At 44.0% G+C, this 26,742-nt stretch overlaps 1 protein-coding gene across 3 annotated transcripts in view; it reads left to right on the top strand.

Moving 5' to 3' along the window:
• Positions 1-26,742, top strand: part of LOC115142638 (spastin-like) — a 39,340-nt gene that overhangs the window by 6,839 nt on the left and 5,759 nt on the right. Inside the window, exons 4-16 of one of the 3 annotated variants that reach the window (XM_029682239.2) lie at positions 3,902-3,985; positions 5,743-5,951; positions 6,299-6,438; positions 6,722-6,815; positions 10,012-10,086; positions 10,719-10,790; positions 10,997-11,072; positions 11,890-11,981; positions 13,803-13,882; positions 15,530-15,572; positions 15,686-15,765; positions 19,164-19,234; positions 19,336-19,376. In XM_029682239.2, the coding sequence (XP_029538099.1) occupies positions 3,902-3,985; positions 5,743-5,951; positions 6,299-6,438; positions 6,722-6,815; positions 10,012-10,086; positions 10,719-10,790; positions 10,997-11,072; positions 11,890-11,981; positions 13,803-13,882; positions 15,530-15,572; positions 15,686-15,765; positions 19,164-19,234; positions 19,336-19,376 (1,157 nt within the window). The remainder of the gene's footprint in view (positions 1-3,901; positions 3,986-5,742; positions 5,952-6,298; positions 6,439-6,721; positions 6,816-10,011; positions 10,087-10,718; positions 10,791-10,996; positions 11,073-11,889; positions 11,982-13,802; positions 13,883-15,529; positions 15,573-15,685; positions 15,766-19,163; positions 19,235-19,335; positions 19,377-26,742) is intronic. The other 2 variants (XM_029682240.2, XM_029682241.2) reach the window with 2 other exon arrangements.

Genomic DNA, 26,742 nt, shown 5'->3' with positions numbered 1-26,742 from the left:
GAGAATCAAACATTTGGACACATTTTTTTAATGTCTTGCCTTCCTTGTGCACCTTGATACCGCATGGCAGCTTCTGAACGGCTGCATTCATGTTGAATGCGTGGCAGGACATTGTTTGATTGTGTGACACTTGTTGCTTTTCATGCTAGTTTAGATACAGTATGTCTGTTAGCTTTATATGGACTGATTTCAGTGCCAACAGAGATTGTATTTGAATTACATAATTTTGAATTTGTATAACGATATTGAATTTGAATGTATTATTTATGAATTTGTAATGCACAAATTAAATAATTGAATTCATAATTTGAACTTGTATTTTCAGGATTTGAAACTGAAATGAATGAATAGTGCATTCAGTTTTAAAATTCAATTTCAATTTAATTGAATATTCAAATTCAATATTGAAATCAAATCAAATTATAATTGTCACTTGCTTTGTAAACAGGTGTAGACTAACATTGAAATGCTTACTTACAGGCCCTTCCCAACAATACAGAATACAATTTTTTTTAAATAGGGGAATAATGGGGAGTAAATACGCAATGATAGTTTGGCTATATACACGGGGTACCAGTACCAAGTGGATGTGCAGGGGTACGAGGTAGATACTGCATGTACATATAGGTAGGGGTAAAGTGACTAGGCAACAGGATAGATAAGACTGTAGCGTGTGTGTGTGGGGCGCGAGTGTGTACGTGTTATGTGTGTGTGTGTTGGCATGTCAGTGTAAGTACTATATGTGTGAGTGTGTGGTTAGAGTCCAGTGTGTGTGCATAGAGTGAAAAATAGTTAGTGCAAAAAGGATCAATGAAGATATTCCGGGTAGCTATTTGCTTAACTATTTAGCAGTCTTATGGCTTGGGGGTGTAGAAGCTGTTCAGGAGCCTTTTGTTCACAGCATTCTGGTACCACTTGTTGTGCGGTAGCAGAGAGAACAGTCTATGACTTGGGTGGCTGGAGTCTTTGACAATTTGTAGGGCCTTCCTTTGACACCGCCTGGTATAGAGGTCCTGGGTTGCAGGGAGTTTGACCCCAGTGAAGTACTGGGCTGTACGTACTACCCTCTCTGCGCCTTGCCATCGGATGCCGATGCAGCCAATCAAGATGCCCTCTATTTGAGGATCCATGACAAATCTTTTCAGCCTCCTGATGGGGAAGAGGCGGTGTCGTACCCTTTTCACAACTGTGTTGGTGTGTTTGGACCATGATAGGTCCTTAGCGATGTGTACACTGAGAAATTTGCAGCTCACGACCCGCTCCGCTACAGCCTCGTCGATGTGAATGGTGGCGTGTTTGACCCTCTGTTTCCTGTAGTCCACGATAAACATCTTTGTTTTGCCCACATTGAGGTTGTTGTCCTAGCACCACACTGCCAGGTCTCTGACCTCCTCCCTAAAAGCTGTCTCGTTGTTGGTGATCAGGCCCACCACCGTTGTCACATCACACTTCTACATTAATGTGGATGCTACCATGATTACAGATAATCCTGAATGAATCATGAATATTGATGAGTGAGAAAGTTAGAGGCACAAATATCATACCCCTAAGGTATGATAACCTCTCACCATTACAATAACATGTGAGGTTAGCATTATTGGGGGCGGTACGAATTTATGCCTCTAACTTTCTCACTCATCATTATTCACGGTAGCATCCACATTAATATGGATATGTTTAGAAACATATTCTATTATTATTTACAATACAATTGATTCCAAAATGACATCCACAATAAAATATTTTACAGCCCAAACGCTAGAGCAAAATTCATAGGAAGAAAATAAACATTTATTTGACCTTTTAATTAACTAGGCAAGTCAGTTAATAACAAATTCTTATTTACAATGACTGCTTACTCCGTCCAAACCCTGGACAACGCTGGGCCAATTGTGCGCCGCTCTATGGGACTCCCTGAGGTGATGCAGCCTGGATTCGAACCAGGGACGCCTCTTGCAGTGAGATGCAGTGCCTTAGACCACTGCGCCACTCAGGAGCCTAACATTTTATTTATTTATTTTACCTTTATTTAACTAGGCAAGTCAGTTAAGAACAAATTCTTATTTTCAATGACAGCCTAGGAACAGTGGGTTAACTGCCTGTTCAGGGGCAGAACGAGAGATTTGTACCTTGTCAGCTCGGGGATTTGAACTTGCAACCTTCCGGTTACTAGTCCATTATGGAATTCAAATACAATTGCTGTTGGCACTGAAATCGCTCCATAGCTTTGTATCTCGTGGAGAAAAAACATGTAAAGCCTGTATACACTGAGTGTACAAAACATTTCCATGACATAGACTGACCAGGGGAATCCAGTGAAAGCTATGATCCCCTATTGATATCATCTGTTAAATCTACTTCAGTCAGTGTAGATGAAGGGAGAAGACCAGTTAAAGAAGGATTCTTTTCAGAGAAACATGGATTGTGTATGTGTGCCGTTCAGAGGGTGAAAGGGCAAGACAAAATATTTAAGTGTCGGTATGGTAGTAGGTGCCAGGCGCACTGGTGTAAGTGTGTCAAGAACTGCCACGCTGCAGTGTTTTCCACGCTCAACGGTTTCCCGTGTGTATTGAGAATGGTCCACCAGGGCCTCCCGAGTGGCGCAGTGGTCTAAGGCTGTGCCACTAGAGATTCTGGGTTTGAGTCCGGGCTCTGTCGCAGCCGGCCACAACCAGGAGACCCATGGGGCGGCGAAACAATTGGCCCAGCGTCGTCCGGGTTAGGGGAGGGTTTGGCCGGCAGGGATGTGCTTGTCCCATCGCGCACTAGCGACTCCTGTGGCGGGCCAGATGCAGTGCACGCTGACACGGTTGCCAGGTGTACAGTGTTTCCTCTGACACATTGGTGCGGCTGGCTTCCGGGTTCAGTGGGCATTGTGTCAAGAATTAGTGCGGCTTGGTTAGGTTGTGTTTCGGAGGATGCACGGCTCTCGACCTTCGCCTCTCCCGAGTCCGTACGGGAGTTGTGGCAATGAGACAAGACTGTAACACATTGGTTGGACATCCAATTGGATGCCACAAAATTGGGGGCGAAAAGAATGGTCCACCAACAAGGGGACATCCAGCCAACTTGACACAACTGTGGGAAGCATTGGAGTCAACATGGGCCAGAATCCCTGCGGTATGCTTTTTACACCTTGTAGTCCATGCCCTGACGAATTCAGGCTGTTCTGAGGGCATAAGGCGGATGCAACTCAATATTAGGAAGGTGTTGCTAATGTTTTGTACTCAGTGTAAATTCACATACAGACATACTTTTTGTATTGACATCACATGACTTCCAAACTCCAATGTACTTTATGCACCAAAAGGGATTAGGCCCTAAATACTCCAGTGCCTTTTTATTAAACCCGTAATGGACACCCCAAAACATGTTTTTTAATTCTTTAAATTATAGAATTTGTAAACTATGGTAAAAATCCACTCAGCTGTTTCAGAAGCTTCTCGTCATTCCACAGCTGGCTACAACATTATCCTGAATCATGTTCATTCAGCACAAAACCTAAGATAACAAACCTAGACTTGTCCAATAAGAAATGCTCATTTTCCTTTTGCGTTGCAGAACATTTTAAAACATTTTCCTAATGAACACGACCATACTCTTGTTGTTTGATTCGTCCTGGTTGGAAATGGCTGCTATGTTTGGCTTTGCTGCCTCGACACTGAAATGTTGACAATCCTCTCAGCCCTACCCCATATGCCTCATTCTTGGATGTGGCATGACAACTTAACTTAGGCACCATCCCAAAACATTGCTGTTCGTCCCTCATTCAAAGAATATTGGCGTATTTTATTTGTTTATTTAAAATATAATTTCATTTTCTTCTCCTTTTCCCTCCCTTCTCCGATTCTCCTATTCCCAATTTCATTTGGTTTTTGTTATTGTCATTCCTGTTGTGTAGAAAAGCTGCGTTCAGGGCCAGCTCAGAGAGACATCTATGCAGAGAGCTCAAACCAGTCATACCATAACGGTTATCTACGCTCAGGTGGGTGCTACCGGGAATCTGCTTTCAGGTGTCATGACTGGTTTTTTATGAGTGTTTTCAAGGGTGTCATTGTTCCTGATTATTCAGGAATTCCAGTTTTTATGCCTTTATTCTCTTCATGAACTCAGCAAAAAAAGAGATGTCCCTTTTTCAAGACCCTGTCTTTCAAAGATAATTCATAAAAATCTAAATATCTTCATTGTAAAGGGTTTAAACACTTTCCCATGCTTTTTCAATGAACCATAAACAACTAATGAACACGCACCTGTGGAATGGTCATTAAGACACTAACAGTTTAGACGGTAGGCAATTAAGGACACAGTTATGAAAACTTAGGACACTAAAGAGGCCTTTCTACAGACTTTGGAAAAGCACCAAAAGAAAGATGCCCAGGGTCCCAGCTCTTCTGCGTGAACGTGCCTTAGGCATGCTGCAAAGGAGGCATGAGGACTGCAGATGTGGCCCGGGCAATAAATTGCAATGTCCATACTGTGAGATGCCTAAGACAGCGCTACAGGGAGACAGGACGGACAGCTGATCGTCCTCGCAGTGGCAGACCATGTGTATCAACACCTGCACAGGATCGGTACATCTGAACATCACACCTGCGGGACAGGTACAAGATGGCAAAAACAACTGCCCGAGTTACACCAGGAACACACAATCCATCCATCAGTGCTCAGACTGTCCGCAATAGGCTGAGAGAGGCAGGTCCTCACCAGACATCACCGGCAATAACGTTGCCTATGGGCACAAACCCGCTGGACCAGACAGGAATGGCAAAAAGTGCTCTTCACTGACGAGTCTCACCAGGGGTGATGGTCGGATTTGTGTTTATCGTCGAAGGAATGAGCATCACACCCAGGCCTGTACTCTGGAGCGGGATCGATTTGGAGTTGGAGGGTCCTTCATGATCTGGGGCGGTGTGTCACAGCATCATCGGACTGAGCTTGTTGTCATTGCAGGCAATCTCAACGCTGTGCGTTACAGGGAAGACATCCTCCTCCCTCATGTGGTACCCGTCCTGCAGGCTCATCCTGTCATGACCCTCCAGCATGACAATGCCACCAGACATACTGCTCGTTCTGTGTGTGATTTCCTGCAAGACAGGAATGTCAGTGTTCTGCCATGGCAAACGAAGAGCCCGGATCTTAATCCCATTGAGAACGTCTGGGACCTGTTGGGTCGGAGGGTGAGGGCTAGGGCCATTCCCCCCCCAGAAATGTCTGGGAACTTGCAGGTGCCTTGGTGGAAGAGTTGGGTAACATCTCACCGCAAGAACTGGCAAATCTGGTGCAGTCCATGAGGAGGAGATGCACTGCAGTTCTTAATGCAGCTGCTGGTCACACCAGATACTGACTGTTACTTTTGATTTTGATCCCCCCTTTGTTCAGGGACACATTATTCAATTTCTGTTAGTCACATGTCTGTGGAACTTGTTCAGTTTATGTCTCAGTTGTTGAATCTTATGTTAATACAAATATTTACACATGTTAAGATTGCTGAAAATAAACGCAGTTGACCGTGAGAGGACATTTCTTTTTATGCTGAGTTTGCATAATTGAAATTGATCTACCTCCAAACCAATATCCTACTTTTCCTGACTTTTCCTGTTTTTTCTTATTTCATCTTTCACGCAGTCTTAGACTAAATCAGGCCTCCATTGATGGGACATTAGCTCACGCATAGCTTAATTAAATGTCTTAACCTACCATACTGATATATAAATCGCTAATATATCTTGATGGTTCTAACAGTCTCCTTGCTCTTGGCAGTAAGTGGAGCCGTACCCAAAAAGAGGGACTCCCTGACTACTCACTCCAGTCACTCCCTCCCACGACCAAAGCATACGCCAAAAAAAACCTTGCCGGCAGGTCACGGGGGTCTCCAGCGCTCCCCCAGCTTCATTGGGCCCTCCAGCAGTCACACACAGCACAGACTGGTCCCCCAGTCCAACAGAAACAAGGTGAGACCCAGATCGTCTTTCCTCAACTAACTCCACATCTAGCCAAGAGTCCAGGGCCCATATTGATAGTGTCTCAGAGTAGGAATGCTGATCTAGGATCAGTTCCTCCCTCTCCATGTAATCTTATTCATTATGCTCTCAAATGAATAACTGAATCGAGACTAGCACTATAGCCATGGACTATAAAGAAAAACATGATACTAAAAGAACATCTCCAGTCTATATCCATTTTTATTGAAGGGAAGACAAAATTGACAAACCTAAGAAAAGAGGAGAATCATCATCACAAGAGATTAGCTTGTTGAAAATCGTAACCAAATCTGAAGTTATGGTTCTTTTTGTTATAGAGTAAAACGGGCAACCGGCAAAGCTGTAAACCCACCACCACTCCCACATCCATGTCCCCACTGAAGAAGAGGGATATGAAGAACTTGAAGAATGTGGACAGCAAACTTGCCAACCTCATCCTCAGCGAGATCATAGACAGGTGAGAGACAATGATTTGGAGTGTCTTGTGTATTATTCACTGGACATAAAGCATGTGCTTTGCAAGGTGCCTCAGTTTGGAACGCAATAGACGTTGACTGCTTGATGTGGGTGATGTTCAGTAGGGCGCAAAGATGTAACACTTTTTATAATGTTTGATCCAGCCTGCCTGTTTCAGTCTGTCTTTGCTGTTGAATTAACACAACCCAAGCAGAGTTGAGTATGTCTATATTTCTGTATGGGAATCAGCATTCAGACCAGTCTCGTGTGTGTGTGTGTTCCAGTGGCTCATCTGTGAGGTTTGAGGACGTTGCTGGCCAGGAGCTGGCTAAGCAGGCCCTACAGGAAATTGTCATCCTGCCTGCACTAAGACCAGAGGTGAGATTAGAGAGGAACAGCAACTCACTGGACCATGGAGTGTACAGTCGTGGCCAAAAGTTTTGAGAATGACACATATTAATTTCCACAAGGTTTGCTGCTTCAGGGTGTTTAGATATTTTTGTCAGATGTTACTATGGAATACTGAAGTATAATTACAAGCATTTCATAAGTGTCAAAGGCTTTTATTGACAATTACATGAAGTTCATGCAAAGAGTCAATATTAGCATTGTTGACCCTTCTTTTTCAAGACCTCTGCAATCCGCCCTGGCATGCTGTCAATTAACCTCTGGGCCACTGATGGCAGCCCATTCTTGCATAATCATTGCTTTGAGTTTGTCAGAATTTGTGGGTTTTTGTTTGTCCACCCGAATTGAACACAATTTCTCAATGGGATTAAGGTCTGGGGAGTTTCCTGGCCATGGACCCAGAATATCAATGTTTTGTTCCCCAAGCCACTTAGTTATCACCTATGCCTTATGGCAAGGTGCTCCATCATGCTGGAAAAGGCATTGTTTGTCACCAAACTGTTCCTGGATGGTTGGGAGAAGTTGCTCTCAGATGATGTATTGGTACCATCTTTATTCATGGCTGTGTTCTTAGGTTCTTTTGGCTGAGAAGCAACCCCACACATGAATGGTCTCAGGATGCTTTACTGTTGGCATGACACAGGACTGATGATAGTGCTCACATTGTCTTCTCCGGACAAGCTTTTTTCCAGATGCCCCAAACAATCGGAAAGGGGATTCATCAGAGAAAGTGACTTTACCCCAGTCCTCAGCAGTCCAATCCCTGTACATTTAGCAGAATATCAGTTTGTCCCTGATGTTTTTCCTGGAGAGAAGTGGCTTCTTTGCTGCCCTTCTTGACACCAGGCCATCCTCCAAAAGTCTTCGCCTCACTGTGCGTGCAGATGCACTCACACCTGCCTGCTGTCATTCCTGAGCAAGCTCTGTACTGGTGGTGCCACGATCCTACAGCTGAATCAATTTTAGGAGACGGTCGCTTGCTGGACTTTCTTGGGCACCCTGAAGCCTTCTTCACAACAATTGCACCGCTCTTCTTGAAGTTCTTGATGATCCGATAAATGATTGATTTAGGTGCAACCTTACTGGCAGCAATATCCTTGCCTGTGACGCAATGATGATGACACATGTTTCCTTGCAGGTAACCATGGTTGACAGAGGAAGAACAATGATTCCAAGCACCACCCTCCTTTTGAAGCTTCCAGTCTGTTATTCGATCTCAATCAGCATGACAGAGCGATCTCCAGCCTTGTCCTCGTCAACACGAAGTGTCTGAGTATGAGTGCTGATCTAGGATCGGTTTCGCCTTTTCAATCATAATGAATAAGGGGGAGGGGGCGTGTCATTTTACGGCAACAGTGGTATGCCTGATTACCAACAACGATGAGGTGAGAGCCCTGGCAGAGTGGTGCCATGAAATATTAATGGGGTCGCAGTGGAAAGACTCAGTATGCAGCATCACTGACAACCTGAAATGGTCCCTTCACACAGACGGCGTGGTGAAGAATGCGCAACAGCGCTAATTCGTCTTGGCCCCTAGGGTCCTCACAAACTTCTAGAGATGGACCATTGAGGGCATCTTGTCGGGCTGTATCACTGCCTGGTACGGCAATTGCACCATCCACTGGGCTCTCCAGAGGGTGGTGCGATGAACCCAATGCATCACCGGGGCCCTGCTGCCTGGCCTCCAGGACATCTACAGCACCTGGTGTCACAGAAAGGCCAAAAAGATCAAGGACCTCAGGCACCCGAGCCACAGCCTGTTCACCCCGCTACCATCTAGAAAGCCGGAGACCATACAGGTGTATCAAAGCTGGGGCAGAGAGACTGAAAAACAGCTTCTATCTCCAGGCCATCAGACTGTTAAACAGTCACCACTAGCTGGCTTCTTCCCAGTACCCTGCCCTGAACCTTAGCCACTGTTCTAGCCGGCTACCACCTAGTACTCTGCTCTGCTCCTTAGTGACTGCTGTCCTACTGTATGTACATAGTCATTGAACACTGATCATTTTAGTCATGTTTACGTACTGTTTTACCCACTTTACACTGTATGTATTTCTCTGTAAACAAATTAACAACAGACTTTCAGCATGCTTATAGAGAAGGGCACTCAACATGTACTGCACTGACACAAATGACGATTGGTTGAAATAAATTGAGAATAAGAAGATTGTGGGAGCTGTACTGTTCGATTTCAGTGCAGCCTTTGATATTATTGGTCATAACCTGTTGAAAAGAACGTATGTGTTATGGCTTTTCAACCTCTGCCATATCGTAGATTCAGAGCTATATTACAGCTCTGGAAAAAATTAAGAGACCACTGCAAAATTTACTATTAATGTGTTTGGGTAAATTACATTTTTTTTTTTTTCTATAAACTACTGACAACATGTCTCCCAAAGCATTTATTTGCAGAAAATTACAACTGGTCAAAATAACAAAAAGATCTTGAATAATGCAAAGAAAATAAGTTAATATTCATTTTTAAACAACACAATACTAATGTTTTAACTAAGGAAGAGTCCACCAATATTTGGTGGAATAACCCTGATTTTCAATCACAGCTTTCATGCGTCTTGGCATTAAACACAGCATGTGTGTCCATGTGTGCGGCACCTTCTGCTCTTCATTGTAATCAGAGGGCTGATATAAATACTATGCATGCCAGTCTCTCTTCGCTAAGAGTTGAGGAGAGACTGACTGCATCACTTCTACTTTTTATAAGAAACATTTAATGTGTTGAAAATCCCTAATTGTTTGCATAGTCAACATACACACAGCTCTGACACACACATTTATGCCACCAGGGTTCTTTTCACAGTCTCCAAATCCAGAACAAATTCAAGAAAGTGTACAGTATTATATAGAGCCCTTTATTGCATGGAACTTCCTTCCATCATTTATTGGTCAAATAAACAGCAAATCTGGTTTCAAAATGTATGTAGTTTTGTCCTTGAGCTGTTTTGTCTATTGATGTTCTGTATTATGTTTCATGTTTGGTGTGGACCCCAGGAAGAGTAGCTTCTGCTTTTGCAACAGCTAATGGGGATCCTAATAAAATACCAAATACAGTAAATGTTAAATCAGTAATTTATTGATTCCGATAGGCTATGTAATTTTGAACTTCAGGACTATGAAACAAGTGCTGAGTAGATGTTGCTTTTTCAAGTTGTTTACAGGCTTGAGGGCTCCAGCACGAGGCCTTCTGCTCTTCGGTCCTCCTGGCAACGGAAAGACGATGCTGGTGAGTGTGGTGCAGTGCCATGTGGTATTGGAAAGAGACCCAATGAGAAATGATTAGTAGAGTGCGTCTTGGTTGGGCTCACAGACCACGAGTGACCATGAAATACCTTAACCATTGTCATAGAAAACGCACAAAACGATACATTTGCAAAATCTTTATAATACAAGACTAATATAATACTTATAATATAGACAGTGGATCGAGTCCTTTCACTGGATTAGCTGGTTTTGAAATCTTCTAACTGCAAGATGCTTTGTCCAAGAGTAGAATAGGCCTAAATGTGTAAGTACATATTTATTTATTTTACATGGTGGTACTTTGACAGTGACTACTGAGTACTATGACTGATAGGCAAAATCCCAGGGAATTCATATTGTGTTTTTCTTTCATGCAAAATTGCCTTATCCATCATGAATGTAGTTTTAGCATCTCCCAAAATGTGTCTGACCTGCATTAAAACAAAAGGTGATTCTCTAGAGCAGGAATATGGATACGCTGTTAGCAAATTTAAAACAAAGTGAACAGAAGAAAACAAATGAATTTAAGGATTATAGAGCATTTATTTCCAAATATTTAAAAATAAGTATAATGTTCTGCATTTTACATTTTAGCTCGTTTTTTTTAACTGATAGGCTAAAGCAGTGGCCATGGAGTCCAACGCCACATTCTTCAACATAAGTGCAGCCAGCTTGACCTCGAAATATGTGAGTACATTATTAGCGTAAATTTGTTACATTTTACATGTCTTTGCACGTTAGTTACTTCGCAGATGCTCTTATCCAATGCAACTTAGTCAGTGCATTAGTAGGAAAAAAAACAACGTATCAGTCATTTCAAGTAGACCCTTGTAGAAAAAGAGTAAACTCACTATTCAGAGTTCACTCGCTATTCTTTTGGTCTTTCCCTGTAGGTGGGGGAGGGAGAGAAGCTGGTGCGAGCTCTGTTTGCCGTCGCCAGAGAACTGCAACCCTCGATCATCTTCATAGGTAACGTTTGACTTAGTTAGAAGAATACATAACTGAAATAAACTGGTCAAGAAAGCACGTAATGATAATGATGTTTCATTACCTGGAATCTAATCATAAGCACAGATATTGGCAAGACTTTGCTATTTAATAACTGATGGAAACGGAGAGTGCGACTATGCATAGAATACTGGGGCGGCAGGGTAGCCTAGTGGTTAGGTGGTGAGCAGGCCAGAGGTGGGCACTGCGTTCATCCACCTCTGGCCTGCTCGCCTCCCTACCACTGAGGAAGTACAGTTCCCGCTCAGCCCAGTCAAAACTGTTCGCTGCTCTGGCCCCCCAATGGTGGAACAAACTCCCTCACGACGCCAGGACAGCGGAGTCAATCACCACCTTCCGGAGACACCTGAAACCCCACCCTCTTTAAGGAATACCTAGGATAGGATAAAATAATCCCTCTCACCCCCCCTTAATAGATTTAGATGCACTATTGTAAAGTGGCTGTTCCACTGGATGTCATAAGGTGAATGCACCAATTTGTAAGTCGCTCTGGATAAGAGCGTCTGCTAAATGACTTATATGTAAATGTAATGGTTAGAGCGTTGGAAGGTTACAAGTTCAAACCCCCGAGCTGACAAGGTACAAATCTGTCGTTCTGCCCCTGAACAGGCAGTTAACCCACTGTTCCTAGGCCGCCATTGAAAATAAGAATTTGTTCTTAACTGACTTGCCTAGTTAAATAAAGGTTTAAAAAAATATATATATGAAAATAAATAAATACGAGGATAATGGGACCCTTCCATTCAGATTGTGACTACTGTTACTTACCCCCACACAGATGAGATCGACAGTCTACTCTGTGAAAGGAGAGAGGGAGAGCATGATGCCAGCAGACGACTGAAGACAGAGTTCTTGATTGAATTTGATGGGGTAAGGAGGTCTCCCGGGTGTGTGTTTCTGCGCATGCACGCGTCCATGTTCCAGTGTTCATTTTTGTCACTTGTTTTTAGTTTTGTTTATGAGCGTGTGTGCAATGTTTGTCCCTGGAGGATTTCTGTCTGTTATGGCCACATCCTGCATCCGGTCATGTCTGTTTAAGCATTTCGCTGCACTCGCTATAACATCTGCTAAACTGTGTATGCGCCCAATGAACTTAGATTTTTTTTGTCTTGTCCATATCCTGCATAAATATTTGGCCTCTTCCACATTAAATCTGTCCAAGAGATGCCGTGTCTTCGGAAAGTATTCAGACCCCTTGACTTTTTCCACATTTTGTTACGTTTCAGCCTTAAACCATTTTAGAATAAATAAAACAAATTCCTCAGCAATCTACACACAATACCTTATTTACAGTGGTATTTGAACTCTTTGCTATGAGACTCGAAATTGAGCTTAGGTGCATCCTGTTTTCATTGATCATCCTTGAGATGTTTCTATAACTTGATAAAGGGAAAGGGGGAAACCTAGTCAGTTAGAGTCCACCTGTGGTAAATTCAATTGATTGGACATGATTTGGAAAGGCACACAACTGTCTATATAAGGTCCCACAGTTGTTAGTGCATGTCAGAGAAAAAAGCAGGCCATGAGGTCAAAGGAATTGTTTGTTAATGCTCCGAGACAGGATTGTGTTGAGGCACAGCTCTGGGGAAGGGTACCAAAACATTTCTGCAGCATTGAAGGTCCCCACGAACACAGTGGCCTCCATCATTCTTAAATGGAAGAAGTTTGGAACCACCGGGCGGCCAACTCTTCCTAGAGCTGGCCGCCCCGGCCAAACTGAGAAATTGGGGGAGAAGGGCCTTGGTCAGAGAGGTCACTAGAGAGGTCTAGAGTTCCTCTGGGGAGATGGGAGACTCTATCAGAAGGACAGCCATCTCTGCAGCACTCCACCAATCAGGCCTTTATGGTAGTGTGGCCAGACAGAAGCCACTCCTCTGTAAAATGCACATGACAGCCCGCTTGGCGTTTGCCAAAAGGCACCTAAAGACTCTGAGACCATGAGGAACAAGATGCTTTAGTCTGATGAAACCAATATTGAACTCTTTGGCCTGAATGTCTGGAGGAAACATGGCACCATCCCTACGGTGAAGCATGGGGGTGGCAGCATCAGGCTGTGGGAATGTTTTTCAGCGGCAGGGACCGGGAGACTAGTCAGGATCGAGGGAAAGATGAACGGAGCAAAGTACAGAGAGATCCTTGATGAAATCCTGCTCCAGAGCACTCAGGACCTGGGGCGAAGGTTCACCTTCTAACAGGACAATGACCCTAGGCACACAGCCTAGACAACGCAGGAGTGACTTTAGGACAAGTCTCTGAAAGTCCTTGAGTGCCCCAGCCAGAGCCATGAACCCAATCGAACATCTCTGGATAGACCAGAAAATAGCTGTGCAGAGACGCTCCCCATCCATCCTGACAGAGCTTGAGAGGATCTGCAGAGAAGAATGGGAGAAACTCCCCAAGTACAGGTGTGCTAAGCTTGTAGCATCATACCCACGAAGACTTGATGCTGAAATCGCTTCCAAAAGGTGCTTCAACAAAGTACTGAGTAAATGGTCTGAATACTTGATATTGATATTTCATTTTATTTCATTTTTTGTTGTTGTCATTATGGGGTATTGGGGATAAAACTATTTCATCCATTTTTAGAATAAGGCTGTAACGTAACAAAATGTGGATAAAGTCAAGAGGTCTGAATACTTTCCATAGGCAACTGTGTAGCTGCCAATAATATTTATTTGGGTGTGTGTTTAGGTGCAATCTGGTGGGGATGAACGGGTGTTGGTGATGGGAGCCACCAACAGGCCTCAGGAGCTGGACGAGGCTGTTCTTAGGTACTGTAGGCCAGTGTGGCTGGGGATGTCCAGTTTGTTTTAATAAGCCAGGGTTGTATTCAGTAGGACACAGGCTATTGCAATGGAAGACATGCAAATTGTTTAGGTAGTACCTCCCTACCTGTTTCATACGTTTTTGTATGCCTAATGAACACAACCCAGGTTGACTTTTGAGTGAGGTCTCTCTGCCACAAGGTAGCACTGTTAAAGGGCAACTTCGCCACATTTAACATTTGGTTTGTTATTATGAAGTATTTAGTGATGTCATACACACAGTTTTAGTGTACTTTTATGATTTCATGGCTATTGACTGTTTAGTGATGAGCAAAACTGGAAATTGCTTCTCTGTGATGTTTTCTAGCAGGATCCCTCAGATGACTAATAAAATAAATGATGAACAGTTATTTTCAGCTATCTATATAACATGTCTGTAGTTTCCTGGTCTCATTGGAAGTCCCTGCTATATGTTTCTCTGGTTATCTTCGTCTAATACAGACATGGGCAACTGGCGGCCAATACATTTTTTGTATTTTTATATAGTATATATTTTTAGGAACTCAGTCTGGATCTCAACTTACTGTCAAATGTTGTTCTAACAGGCCTACATGTTGGTTGGACATTTGTTTAAGACGGTTGCTTAAAGATTAAACTTGACTGTTATTGTTGGAATCACTATTTCCGATGTTGAAGTTGGGTTAGCTAGTATGCTAGCTAACCATCAGATACGGTAACTTATGGTTAGCATTCGTTAGCATCTACATTTGAATAATTTTTGAGTGTAATGCAGTTTATTGGTGACAATGACATTAACCTATATTCAGGATGATATTCATGCAAGCCAAAAGGCTTATGACATAAGCTTCATCTAGGATTGCTAGCCAGCTAAGCTAACAGCAGACTGGGAAGAGCATTGCATCATGGGAGGTGAAATGCACCTTGGGAATTGTTTTCCTTTCTTCATACCTTTTCATATTTTCTTATTTTTGAAAAAAATCTGCATTGTTGATTTAGGGCTTGTAAGTAAGCATTTCACGGTTAGGTTTACACCTGTTGATTTCGGTACATTTGACAAATAAAAATAAAATGTGATTTGAGTATACTGTAGACGAGAGCAATGCAGAAGCTTAAAAAATGACCAACTAGGTATCGTGCCGTATGACTAACAAAAACTATAAAACATCATTGTGTATCAAATTGTACAGTAGTTCATATACACTGAGTGTACAAAACATCCTTTTGTCTAAGTTACACACCCTTTTGCCCTCAGAACAGCCTGTATTCATCGGGGCATGGACTCTACAAGGTGTCGACACAGTCACTTACACAGGCACTTACATATTTTGTCTCCCCCATTCATCCTCTGAATGGCACACATTCTCAATTGTCTCGAGGCTTAAACATCCTCCTTTAATCTGTCTCCTCCCCTTCATCTGCACTGATTTAAGTGGATTTAACAAGTGACATCAATAAGGGATCAAAGCTTTCACCTGGGCAGTCTATGTCATGGAAAGAGCAGATGTTCCTAATGTTTTGTACACTCAGTGTATCCTAGCAGCATAATAACTGGTTATAAAGTGGTGGAATTGTCCTTCAAGTCTTCAAGGCTTACCCAATGGTAACACATTCTCAAACTGTTTCTATTCACAGGCGATTTGCAAAACGGGTGTACGTGGCTTTACCAACAGAAGACGTATGTTAAGAAACGTATTAATTCCATTTACAATTGTAGCCATACAGTAAACAAATCATATTCCTCATGCAATTTCCCTGCAAAAAAAGTATACAATTGTGTGTTGTGTATAGACCCGGCTAAAACTGGTCAAGAACCTTTTAGGGAAGCACGGGAATCCTCTCACACAGAAAGAACTGTCCCAGCTTGCCAGGTAAACTGACTTGGAAACAGACCTAATATGTTATGTACTTTTAGATATCCTTTACCATGGTTTGAATGAACGTTGTACAATAGGTAGTTGATAGAGCTATAGATAGATCTATCTTTATAATATAGAATGTTTTGTTCTCTGTAATCCTTTCAAAATGATGGATAAATAAAGAGATACCAATAGATGTATAAAGAAGAATAGAGACTAATGGTATATTTGAAATGTTTGCTAGCTCTTTATGCTTTCAGAATCACATACAGATACAGAGATAGTGATAGGCATTGAGATATATATACAGTCACGTCTAAAATGATTGGAAACCTTGATAAAGATGAGCAAAACTATATTCTTGTATATAGAGATTTTGTTTAACAAGTAATCTAAAAACGGATAGGCGTCAGTTATTGGCACCCCTGTTTTCAGTACTCTGGCACCCTCCCCTTGCAAGGATAATGGTACTGAGCCTTTTTCTCAAATGTTTTATGAGATTGGAGAACACATACAGAATCTTTCCAGGTCCTTGATATCCTTTGGTCTGCGCTTATGGACTGCCCCCTTCAATTCAAACCACAGGTTTTCTTTCAATGGGGTTCGGAGACTGAGATGGCCATTGGAAAATATATTTTTCTGGTCAATTAACCATTTCATTGTGGATTCTGATGTGTGCTTGGGGTTATTGTCTTGGTGGAATATCCACTTACGGTGAAGTTTCAGCCCCCTGGCATAGGCAACCAGATTTTTTTAAATGTCCTGGTAGTTGCTACAGTTCATGATGCCGTTGACCTTAACAAGGAACCCAGGACCAGTGGAAGTAAAACAGGCCCATAACATCCAGATCCCCCACCATATTTTACCGTAGGTATTATTGATGGGGGGGTCGATAGTTACTTATCAGGATATTCTTTTTGACAATATCGCAACATGTTTGTGCTAGTTGGCTGTAACTGCACAAAAAGTCCAGTATTTTTCCTTCACAGCTTGTTCTCCATCTTCTTTTTAAATAGGGAGCCAATTTGTTTTCATCACTTATTTCTATGACTGATCGAAATTTGTTTTCTCATGCCTTTCTCATGTCACTCTGCAGCAGACATGTTGTGAGCAATATGTTTGGACCATGGAATCGCAATAAAGTCACAGTATTGAATCGCAATACATGTAGAATTTTTTTAATTTCACCTTTATTTAACCAGGTAGGCTAGTTGAGAACAAGTTCTCATTTGCAACTGCGACCTGGCCAAGATAAAGCATAGCAGTGTGAGCAGACAGAGTTACACATGGAGTAAACAATTAACAAGTCAATAACACAAAAGGAAGAAGAAAAAAAAGGGGGAGTCTATATACAATGTGTGCAAAAGGCATGAGGAGGTAGGTGAATAATTACAATTTTGCAGATTAACACTGGAGTGATAAATGATCAGATGGTCATGTACAGGTAGAGATATTGGTGTGCAAAAGAGCAGAAAAGTAAATAAATAAAAACAGTATGGGGATGAGGTAGGTAAATTGGGTGGGCTATTTACCGATGGACTATGTACAGCTGCAGCGATCGGTTAGCTGCTCAGATAGCAGATGTTTGAAGTTGGTGCGGGAGATAAAAGTCTCCAACTTCAGCGATTTTTGCAATTCGTTCCAGTCACAGGCAGCAGAGAACTGGAACGAAAGGCGGCCAAATGAGGTGTTGGCTTTAGGGATGATCAGTGAGATACACCTGCTGGAGCGCGTGCTACGGATGGGTGTTGCCATTGTGACCAGTAAACTGAGATAAGGCGGAGCTTTACCTAGCATGGACTTGTAGATGACCTGGAGCCAGTGGGTCTGGCGACGAATATGTAGCGAGGGCCAGCCGACTAGAGCGTACAAGTCGCAGTGGTGGGTGGTATAAGGTGCTTTAGTGACAAAACGGATGGCACTGTGATAAACTGCATCCAGTTTGCTGAGAAGAGTGTTGGAAGCAATTTTGTAGATGACATCGCCGAAGTCGAGGATCGGTAGGATAGTCAGTTTTACTAGGGTAAGTTTGGCGGCGTGAGTGAAGGAGGCTTTGTTGCGGAATAGAAAGCCGACTCTTGATTTGATTTTCGATTGGAGATGTTTGATATGAGTCTGGAAGGAGAGTTTACAGTCTAGCCAAACACCTAGGTACTTATAGATGTCCACATATTCAAGGTTGGAACCATCCAGGGTGGTGATGCTGGTCAGGCGTGCGGGTGCAGGCAGCGAACGGTTGAAAAGCATGCATTTGGTTTTACTAGCGTTTAAGAGCAGTTGGAGGCCACGGAAGGAGTGTTGTATGGCATTGAAGCTCGTTTGGAGGTTAGATAGCACAGTGTCCAAGGACGGGCCGGAAGTATATATAATGGTGTCGTCTGCGTAGAGGTGGATCAGGGAATCGCCCGCAGCAAGAGCAACATCATTGATATATACAGAAAAAAAGAGTCGGCCCGAGGATTGAACCCTGTGGCACCCCCATAGAGACTTCCAGAGGACCGGACAGCATGCCCTCCGATTTGACACACTGAACTCTGTCTGAATAGTGACAATCGCAATGCATATTGTCGACACCATAGCAACTGTTTCCAATCCCAGTGCCAATGCCCTTTAGCAAACTCCAGGAGTTTATATTATTTGGTTGCTCTCAATAAAGGCTATTCTTTCTGGCAACCCTTCCAAAGAGCCCATTGGCATGGAGGTGGCGTCTAATTGTAGATTTGGAGACTTGGTGACCCTAAGATGTGACTTAAGTTCTGTAATTTTCCAACTTTGGCCCTTGAATATTCTTTGCCTCCCGAACTATCTTCCTTACTGTGTGTGGGGACAAGATACACTTTTGTCCAATACCAGGCAAGTTTACTGCTGTTCCAGTGGTTTGAAACGTCTTAATTGATACCCTTTTTTTGCTATTCTTTTGTACCCATTGCCTGATTTTATGATGTTCAACTACCATTTGTCGCTTTTTTGTTTGTGAATTTTCCCATGGTGATGGATGACAGAGGGATTTTACATGCGTGTTACCTCCTTGTTATACCCCAGTGAAACAGGAACCCAGAATATAGTTCCTTAAAATTTGATTAATTTAAAAAAGTAGAATGTAAATGCAGATTAGAATTAATAGTTAGAGTTGCCAATCATGTTGATACCTGTCTTAAATAATATATGTATATATTACTTGTTAAACAAAATCTATTTATCTAAGCAATTGTATTAGTATAAAATAATATAAATAAATAACAACTGGAGCCTACAATATAGCTCAGTATGTGTATTATTTATTTTAGTTGTTTTTGCTCATCTTTATCAATGGTGACAATAATTTTGGAACTGTTTGTATAGAGATCTAAGAGATGTAGATAAAGATATTGTGGTATAATGGAAATACTTTGTATGTGTAATCCTTGCAGAATGACAGAAGGCTACTCTGGCAGTGACCTGACCTCGCTGGCCAAAGATGCGTCCCTCGGTCCCATCCGAGGTAAGCAGCCCAATTCATTCAAACCTTTGAATTGATACAGCAATTGGTCTCTTTAAAAACGTGTCTAATTGTCTCCTAATGCAATCTCTTTCATTTCTCAGAGTTGCGTCCAGAACAAGTCAGGAACATGGCCGCAAACGAGGTACGTTTACACTATTCACTGTATACATCACACTAAGGCTGAATAAAAAACCAAACACTTCGACCAATCAACCACTTGTATCCAAACTGCCATCAATATTCCAAAATTCAAAACCCATTTGCGAGCATTGTCTCCTTCTGCGACCTGTTTTGTAGCATGATACGCTATGAAACACGGGCAGACAGACGCACACTTGTAAAAACAAAACGGCATCTCTCTACTCCAGCACAAAAAAGCACCAAAGCAAGTTGCCAGTTGACTTAGCCTGCCTGCTCATAGTGCCTGCTAGCTAGTTCTAACAGCTAGCTTCACTGACAAACACGGGGATGGAACCTAACAAGCTAGTGATTTTGTGCACTGATTAACAGTGTGTAGCTTGTCCTTTTAATTACAGCTTGCTGATAATGTTGTCGACGTGTAGTCATAAATCCGTTTGTAGAACCGCATGTTTCTCTAAACAGTGTCGGGGCAGCTGACCGCAGCAGACTCTATACTGCACTGACTAGTTTATGCTCTTTTTAAAACTTCAAAAATACTACACCTTCAAGCACAAAATTAAAATGAAATGATCATCTTAGATTCATTCTGACTATTTTGAGGGAAAAGTAGTAGTGGCCATGTTGTTGCTAGGTAACGGGTTAAGATTCATGGATAGAAGTTGATGCCAAGGGCGCCGAGTCGGCACCGTATGCCCAGTTGGTAAAGAAGCTGCCAGCGGGTTTAGTGGAGCCCTCGTAGACTCAACAACTAGCAATTGAGATTGACATGTGAACGCACATGTTGAGTGATCGTGTTCAGTTTGAGATTCAGTGGCTAGTTGTTGACTGTACCCTTCGGCAGCCAGTCTACAGAGTGGTCATCCTGTGCCAACATGGTGCCCTTGGCAGCAAGTTCTACCTATGAATCTTGGTGTGTTATTTATTAGAGCATATTTGGGGCTGGGTGATATTTGGGAAAACCTATTCCGTAATATGCTACTCCAAATATCTGATATTCTCTCACCTGTAATTCCATACTGTGCTATTTTTGTGCTTATTTATTATAGTCACATTCTCATAAAAAATGCCATACAAGTTTTATTAAAAGTGACGTAAAAACACTAAACAACCTTAATACAGCATCTAGAGACATCACCTTAACCTTTTGATACTGTAATGAAACAGCAGGGAGCAGGTCTCGAACCCTCGACCTTCTAGCCCGAAGTCCAGCGCGCTATCGACTGTGCCACAAAAGCATGCTCAAGCGGCAGAGTCGATATCCAAGCTTATAAACCCAGGGTCATTACACTACTCCCTCCTTTCAAAGAGCGCAGCCTCGCGCTAGCTTGCGACTCAACATGTTATAGGAACGCGCTCACCGGCCAAGCACATGCACTGTCGTGGATGCAAGGTCCGATCACACTTCTGACACCAATGTAATGAAACAGCAGGGAGCAGGTTTTGAACCCTCTACCTTCTAACCCGAAGTCCAACTCGCCATCGACTGTGCCGCAAAAGCATGCTCGAGTGGCAGAGTCGATATCCGCGCTTATAAACCCAGGGTTGTTACAATACAATAATTTCTTAATTTGTCGCAGAGGCCAGGGTTTGAGTTAATAATTGCTGGGGTTGAGGCCCCTGGCAAACCAGACACGACCAGAGCAGACTGAGCATTTGATCCCTCAAGTCGTTAGATGCAGGGACTAGGGTGGGAATTGCCCCTTCGCTAAGCCCGCCCCAGAAATTTGTGCTCCATTGGATAGCAACAGTCACTAACCAGAATCCAGTCCGACCAGCTCACATTTGAAATGCTAGGAAGCCGATGACTGCAGTGGCAAAAACAGAGTTTTCATCAACAAATAAATGGCTAAATAATTTATCAGTGCACCAGGGGTACTTACGATTGTGATTCCTGAAATGCAGAAGCCTGTTGGACTAGTTTTCGAATCTGAAATTATACTTTTGTTCCATTGTTTGCTAGCTGTGCTTGCCACCATTGTAAACACTGCTAACAGTAGTTAGTTAGCTAGCTAGCTAGCCAGTTAATTATAACTTGTTTTCTCCAAATGTATGTTAGCTATATTTTGAATATAACTCTCATCTGCTGTCAACATCAGGATACAATTTGAACTGGAGACAGCATCTAAGATGGCCGACCGTTGTTTTAAACGTAACTGCTAACGGTTCGCATATGCCGTTTCGTGGTTGCTGTCATCTGTTTTACAGAGCCGATAACACCTGCGCATTAGCACTCAGTGCGCACTCAATGGTGAAAAAAGTACCCAGTTGTCATACTTGAGTAAAAGTAAAGATAACATAATAGAAAAAATGTGAAAGGTGAAAGTCACCCAGTAAAATACTACCTGAATTAAACTTTTAAACTTTTGGGATTTAAATCAACAGCACTTACATATCAAACATAAATGTAATTTCTAAAATATACTTAAGTATCAAAAGGAGAAGTGTAAATAATTTAAAATTCCTTATATTAAGCAAACCAGACTGCAGCAAAAAAAACGGATAGCCAGGGGAACACTCAGACATCGTGTTGGGCTATAAAAACGGATAGCCAGGGGAACACTCAGACATCGTGTTGGGCTATAAAAACAGATAGCCAGGGGAACACTCAGACATCGTGTTGGGCTATAAAAACGGGTAGCCAGGGGAACACTCAGACATCGTGTTAGGCTATAAAAACAGATAGCCAGGGGAACACTCAGACATCGTGTTGGGCTATAAAAACGGATAGCCAGGGGAACACTCAGACATCGTGTTGGGCTATAAAAACGGATAGCCAGGGGAACACTCAGACATCGTGTTAGGCTATAAAAACAGATAGCCAGGGGAACACTCAGACATCGTGTTAGGCTATAAAACCTGATAGCCAGGGGAACACTCAGACATCGTGTTAGGCTATAAAACCTGATAGCCAGGGGAACACTCAGACATTGTGTTAGGCTATAAAAAGAGATAGCCAGGGGAACACTCAGACATTGTGTTAAGCTATAAAAACAGATAGCCAGGGGAACACTCAGACATCGTGTTACGCTATAAAACCTGATAGCCAGGGGAACACTCAGACATCGTGTTAGGCTATCATTTACATTTACATTTAAGTCATTTAGCAGACGCTCTTATCCAGAGCGACTTACAAATTGGTGCGTTCACCTTATGACATCCAGTGGAACAGCCACTTTACAATAGTGCATCTAAATCTTTTAAGGGGGGTGAGAAGGATTACTTTATCCTATCCTAGGTATTCCTTAGAGGTGGGGTTTCAGGTGTCTCCGGAAGGTGGTGATTGACTCCGCTGTCCTGGCGTCGTGAGGGAGTTTGTTCCACCATTGGGGGCCAGAGCAGCGAACAGTTTTGACTGGGCTGAGCGGGAACTGTACTTCCTCAGTGGTAGGGAGGCGAGCAGGCCAGAGGTGGATGAACGCAGTGCCCTTGTTTGGGTGTAGGGCCTGATCAGAGCCTGGAGGTACTGAGGTGCCGTTCCCCTCACAGCTCCGTAGGCAAGCACCATGGTCTTGTAGCGGATGCGAGCTTCAACTGGAAGCCAGTGGAGGGAGCGGAGGAGCGGGTGACGTGAGAGAACTTGGGAAGGTTGAACACCAGACGGGCTGCGTTCTGGATGAGTTGTAGGGGTTTAATGGCACAGGCAGGAGCCCAGCCAACAGCGAGTTGCAGTAATCCAGACGGGAGATGACAAGTGCCTGGATTAGGACCTGCGCCGCTTCCTGTGTGAGGCAGGGTCGTACTCTGCGGATGTTGTAGAGCATGAACCTACAGGAACGGGCCACCGCCTTGATGTTAGTTGATAACGACAGGGTGTTGTCCAGGATCACGCCAAGGTTCTTAGCGCTCTGGGAGGAGGACACAATGGAGTTGTCAACCGTGATGGCGAGATCATGGAACGGGCAGTCCTTCCCCGGGAGGAAGAGCAGCTCCGTCTTGCCGAGGTTCAGCTTGAGGTGGTGATCCGTCATCCACACTGATATGTCTGCCAGACATGCAGAGATGCGATTCGCCACCTGGTCATCAGAAGGGGGAAAGGAGAAGATTAATTGTGTGTCGTCTGCATAGCAATGATAGGAGAGACCATGTGAGGTTATGACAGAGCCAAGTGACTTGGTGTATAGCGAGAATAGGAGAGGGCCTAGAACAGAGCCCTGGGGGACGCCAGTGGTGAGAGCGCGTGGTGAGGAGACAGATTCACGCCACCTGGTAGGAGCGACCTGTCAGGTAGGACGCAATCCAAGCGTGGGCCGCGCCGGAGATGCCCAACTCGGAGAGGGTGGAGAGGAGGATCTGATGGTTCACAGTATCGAAGGCAGCCGATAGGTCTAGAAGGATGAGAGCAGAGGAGAGAGAGTTAGCTTTAGCAGTGCGGAGCGCCTCCGTGATACAGAGAAGAGCAGTCTCAGTTGAATGACTAGTCTTGAAACCTTACTGATTTGGATCAAGAAGGTCATTCTGAGAGAGATAGCGGGAGAGCTGGCCAAGGACGGCACGTTCAAGAGTTTTGGAGAGAAAAGAAAGAAGGGATACTGGTCTGTAGTTGTTGACATCGGAGGGATCGAGTGTAGGTTTTTTCAGAAGGGGTGCAACTCTCGCTCTCTTGAAGACGGAAGGGACGTAGCCAGCGGTCAGGGATGAGTTGATGAGCGAGGTGAGGTAAGGGAGAAGGTCTCCGGAAATGGTCTGGAGAAGAGAGGAGGGGATAGGGTCAAGCGGGCAGGTTGTTGGGCGGCGGCCGTCACAAGACGCGAGATTTCATCTGGAGAGAGAGGGGAGAAAGAGGTCAGAGCACAGGGTAGGGCAGTGTGAGCAGAACCAGCGGTGTCGTTTGACTTAGCAAACGAGGATCGGATGTCGTCGACCTTCTTTTCAAAATGGTTGACGAAGTCATCTGCAGAGAGGGAGGAGGGGGAGGAGGATTCAGGAGGGAGGAGAAGGTGGCAAAGAGCTTCCTAGGGTTAGAGGCAGATGCTTGGAATTTAGAGTGGAAGAAAGTGGCTTTAGCAGCAGAGACAGAAGAGGAAAATGTAGAGAGGAGGGAGTGAAAGGATGCCAGGTCCGCAGGGAGGCGAGTTTTCCTCCATTTCCGCTCGGCTGCCCGGAGCCTTGTTCTGTGAGCTCGCAATGAGTCGTCGAGCCACGGAGCGGGAGGGAGGACCGAGCCGGCCTGGAGGATAGGGGACATAGAGAGTCAAAGGATGCAGAAAGGGAGGAGAGGAGGGTTGAGGAGGCAGAATCAGGAGATAGGTTGGAGAAGGTTTGAGCAGAGGGAAGAGATGATAGGATGGAAGAGGAGAGAGTAGCGGGGGAGAGAGAGCGAAGGTTGGGATGGCGCGATACCATCCGAGTAGGGGCAGTGTGGGAAGTGTTGGATGAGAGCGAGAGGGAAAAGGATACAAGGTAGTGGTCGGAGACTTGGAGGGGAGTTGCAATGAGGTTAGTGGAAGAACAGCATCTAGTAAAGATGAGGTCGAGCGTATTGCCTGCCTTGTGAGTAGGGGGAAGGTGAGAGGGTGAGGTCAAAAGAGGAGAGGAGTGGAAAGAAGGAGGCAGAGCGGAATGAGTCAAAGGTAGACGTGGGGAGGTTAAAGTCGCCCAGAACTGTGAGAGGTGAGCCGTCCTCAGGAAAGGAGCTTATCAAGGCATCAAGCTCATTGATGAACTCTCCGAGGGAACCTGGAGGGCGATAAATGATAAGGATGTTAAGCTTGAAAGGGCTGGTAACTGTGACAGCATGGAATTCAAAGGAGGCGATAGACAGATGGGTAAGGGGAGAAAGAGAGAAAGACCACTTGGGAGAGATGAGGATCCCGGTGCCACCACCCCGCTGACCAGAAGCTCTCGGGGTGTGCGAGAACACGTGGGCGGACGAAGAGAGAGCTGTAGGAGTAGCAGTGTTATCTGTGGTGATCCATGTTTCCGTCAGTGCCAAGAAGTCGAGGGACTGGAGGGAGGCATAGGCTGAGATGAACTCTGCCTTGTTGGCCGCAGATCGGCAGTTCCAGAGGCTACCGGAGACCTGGAACTCCACGTGGGTCGTGCGCGCTGGGACCACCAGATTAGGTGGCGCGGCCACGCGGTGTGGAGCATTTGTATGGTCTGTGCAGAGAGGAGAGAACAGGGATAGACAGACACATAGTTGACAGGCTACAGAAGAGGCTACGCTAATGCAAAGGAGATTGGAATGACAAGTGGACTACACGTCTCGAATGTTCAGAAAGTTAAGCTTACGTAGCAAGAATCTTATTGACTAAAATGATTAAAATGATACAGTACTGCTGAAGTAGGCTAGCTGGCAGTGGCTGCGTTGTTGACTTTGTAGGCTAGCTGGCAGTGGCTGCGTTGTTGACACTACACTAATCAAGTCGTTCCGTTGAGTGTGATAGTTTCTACAGTGCTGCTATTCGGGGCTAGCTGGCTAGCTAGCAGTGTTGATTACGTTACGTTGCGTTAAAAGAACGACAATAGCTGGCTAGCTAACCTAGAAAATCGCTCTAGACTACACAATTATCTTTGATACCAAGACGGCTATGTAGCTAGCTGTAGCTAGCTACGATCAAACAAATCAAACCGTTGTACTGTAATGAAATGAAATGAAAATGTGATACTACCTGTGGAGCGAAGCGGAATGCGACCGGGTTGTTGAGTGAGGAAGTTCTATTCGGTAGACGTTGGCTAGCTGTTGGCTAGCTAGCAGTGTCTCCTACGTTAAGGACGACAAATAGCTGGCTAGCTAACCTCGGTAAATTAAGATAATCACTCTAAGACTACACACTCTAAACTACACAATTATCTTGGATACGAAGACAGCAAAGACAACTATGTAGCTAGCTAACACTACACTAATCAAGTCGTTCAGTTGAGTGTAATAGTTTTTACAGTGCTGCTATTCGGTAAACGGTGGACGTTAGCTAGCTGGCTAGCTGCTGGGCAGATAGCAGTGTAGACTACGTTAGGACGACGAAATACGATAATTACGCAATTATCTTTGATACAAAGACGGCTATGTAGCTAGCTAAGAAGAAATTGCTAAGATTAGACAAATCAAACCGTTGTGCTATAGTGAAATGTAATGAAATGTAATGATGTAATGAAAAGTTATACTACCTGCGGGCCGAAGTGCGAATGTGACCGCTCGCTCCAACCCGGAAGTATAAAACCTGATAGCCAGGGGAACACTCAGACATTGTGTTACGCTATAAAAACTGATAGCCAGGGGAACACTCAGACATTGTGTTGGGCTATAAAAACGGGTAGCCAGGGGAACACTCAGACATCGTGTTGGGCTATAAAAACAGATAGCCAGGGGAACACTCAGACATCGTGTTAGGCTATAAAAACGGATAGCCAGGGGAACACTCAGACAT

The sequence above is a fragment of the Oncorhynchus nerka genome, linkage group LG15, assembly GCF_034236695.1.
Source record: "Oncorhynchus nerka isolate Pitt River linkage group LG15, Oner_Uvic_2.0, whole genome shotgun sequence".
Lineage (NCBI taxonomy): Eukaryota > Metazoa > Chordata > Actinopteri > Salmoniformes > Salmonidae > Oncorhynchus > Oncorhynchus nerka.
The sequence above is the reverse complement of the archived record's forward strand: the minus strand, read 5'-3'. Positions and strand labels throughout refer to the sequence as shown.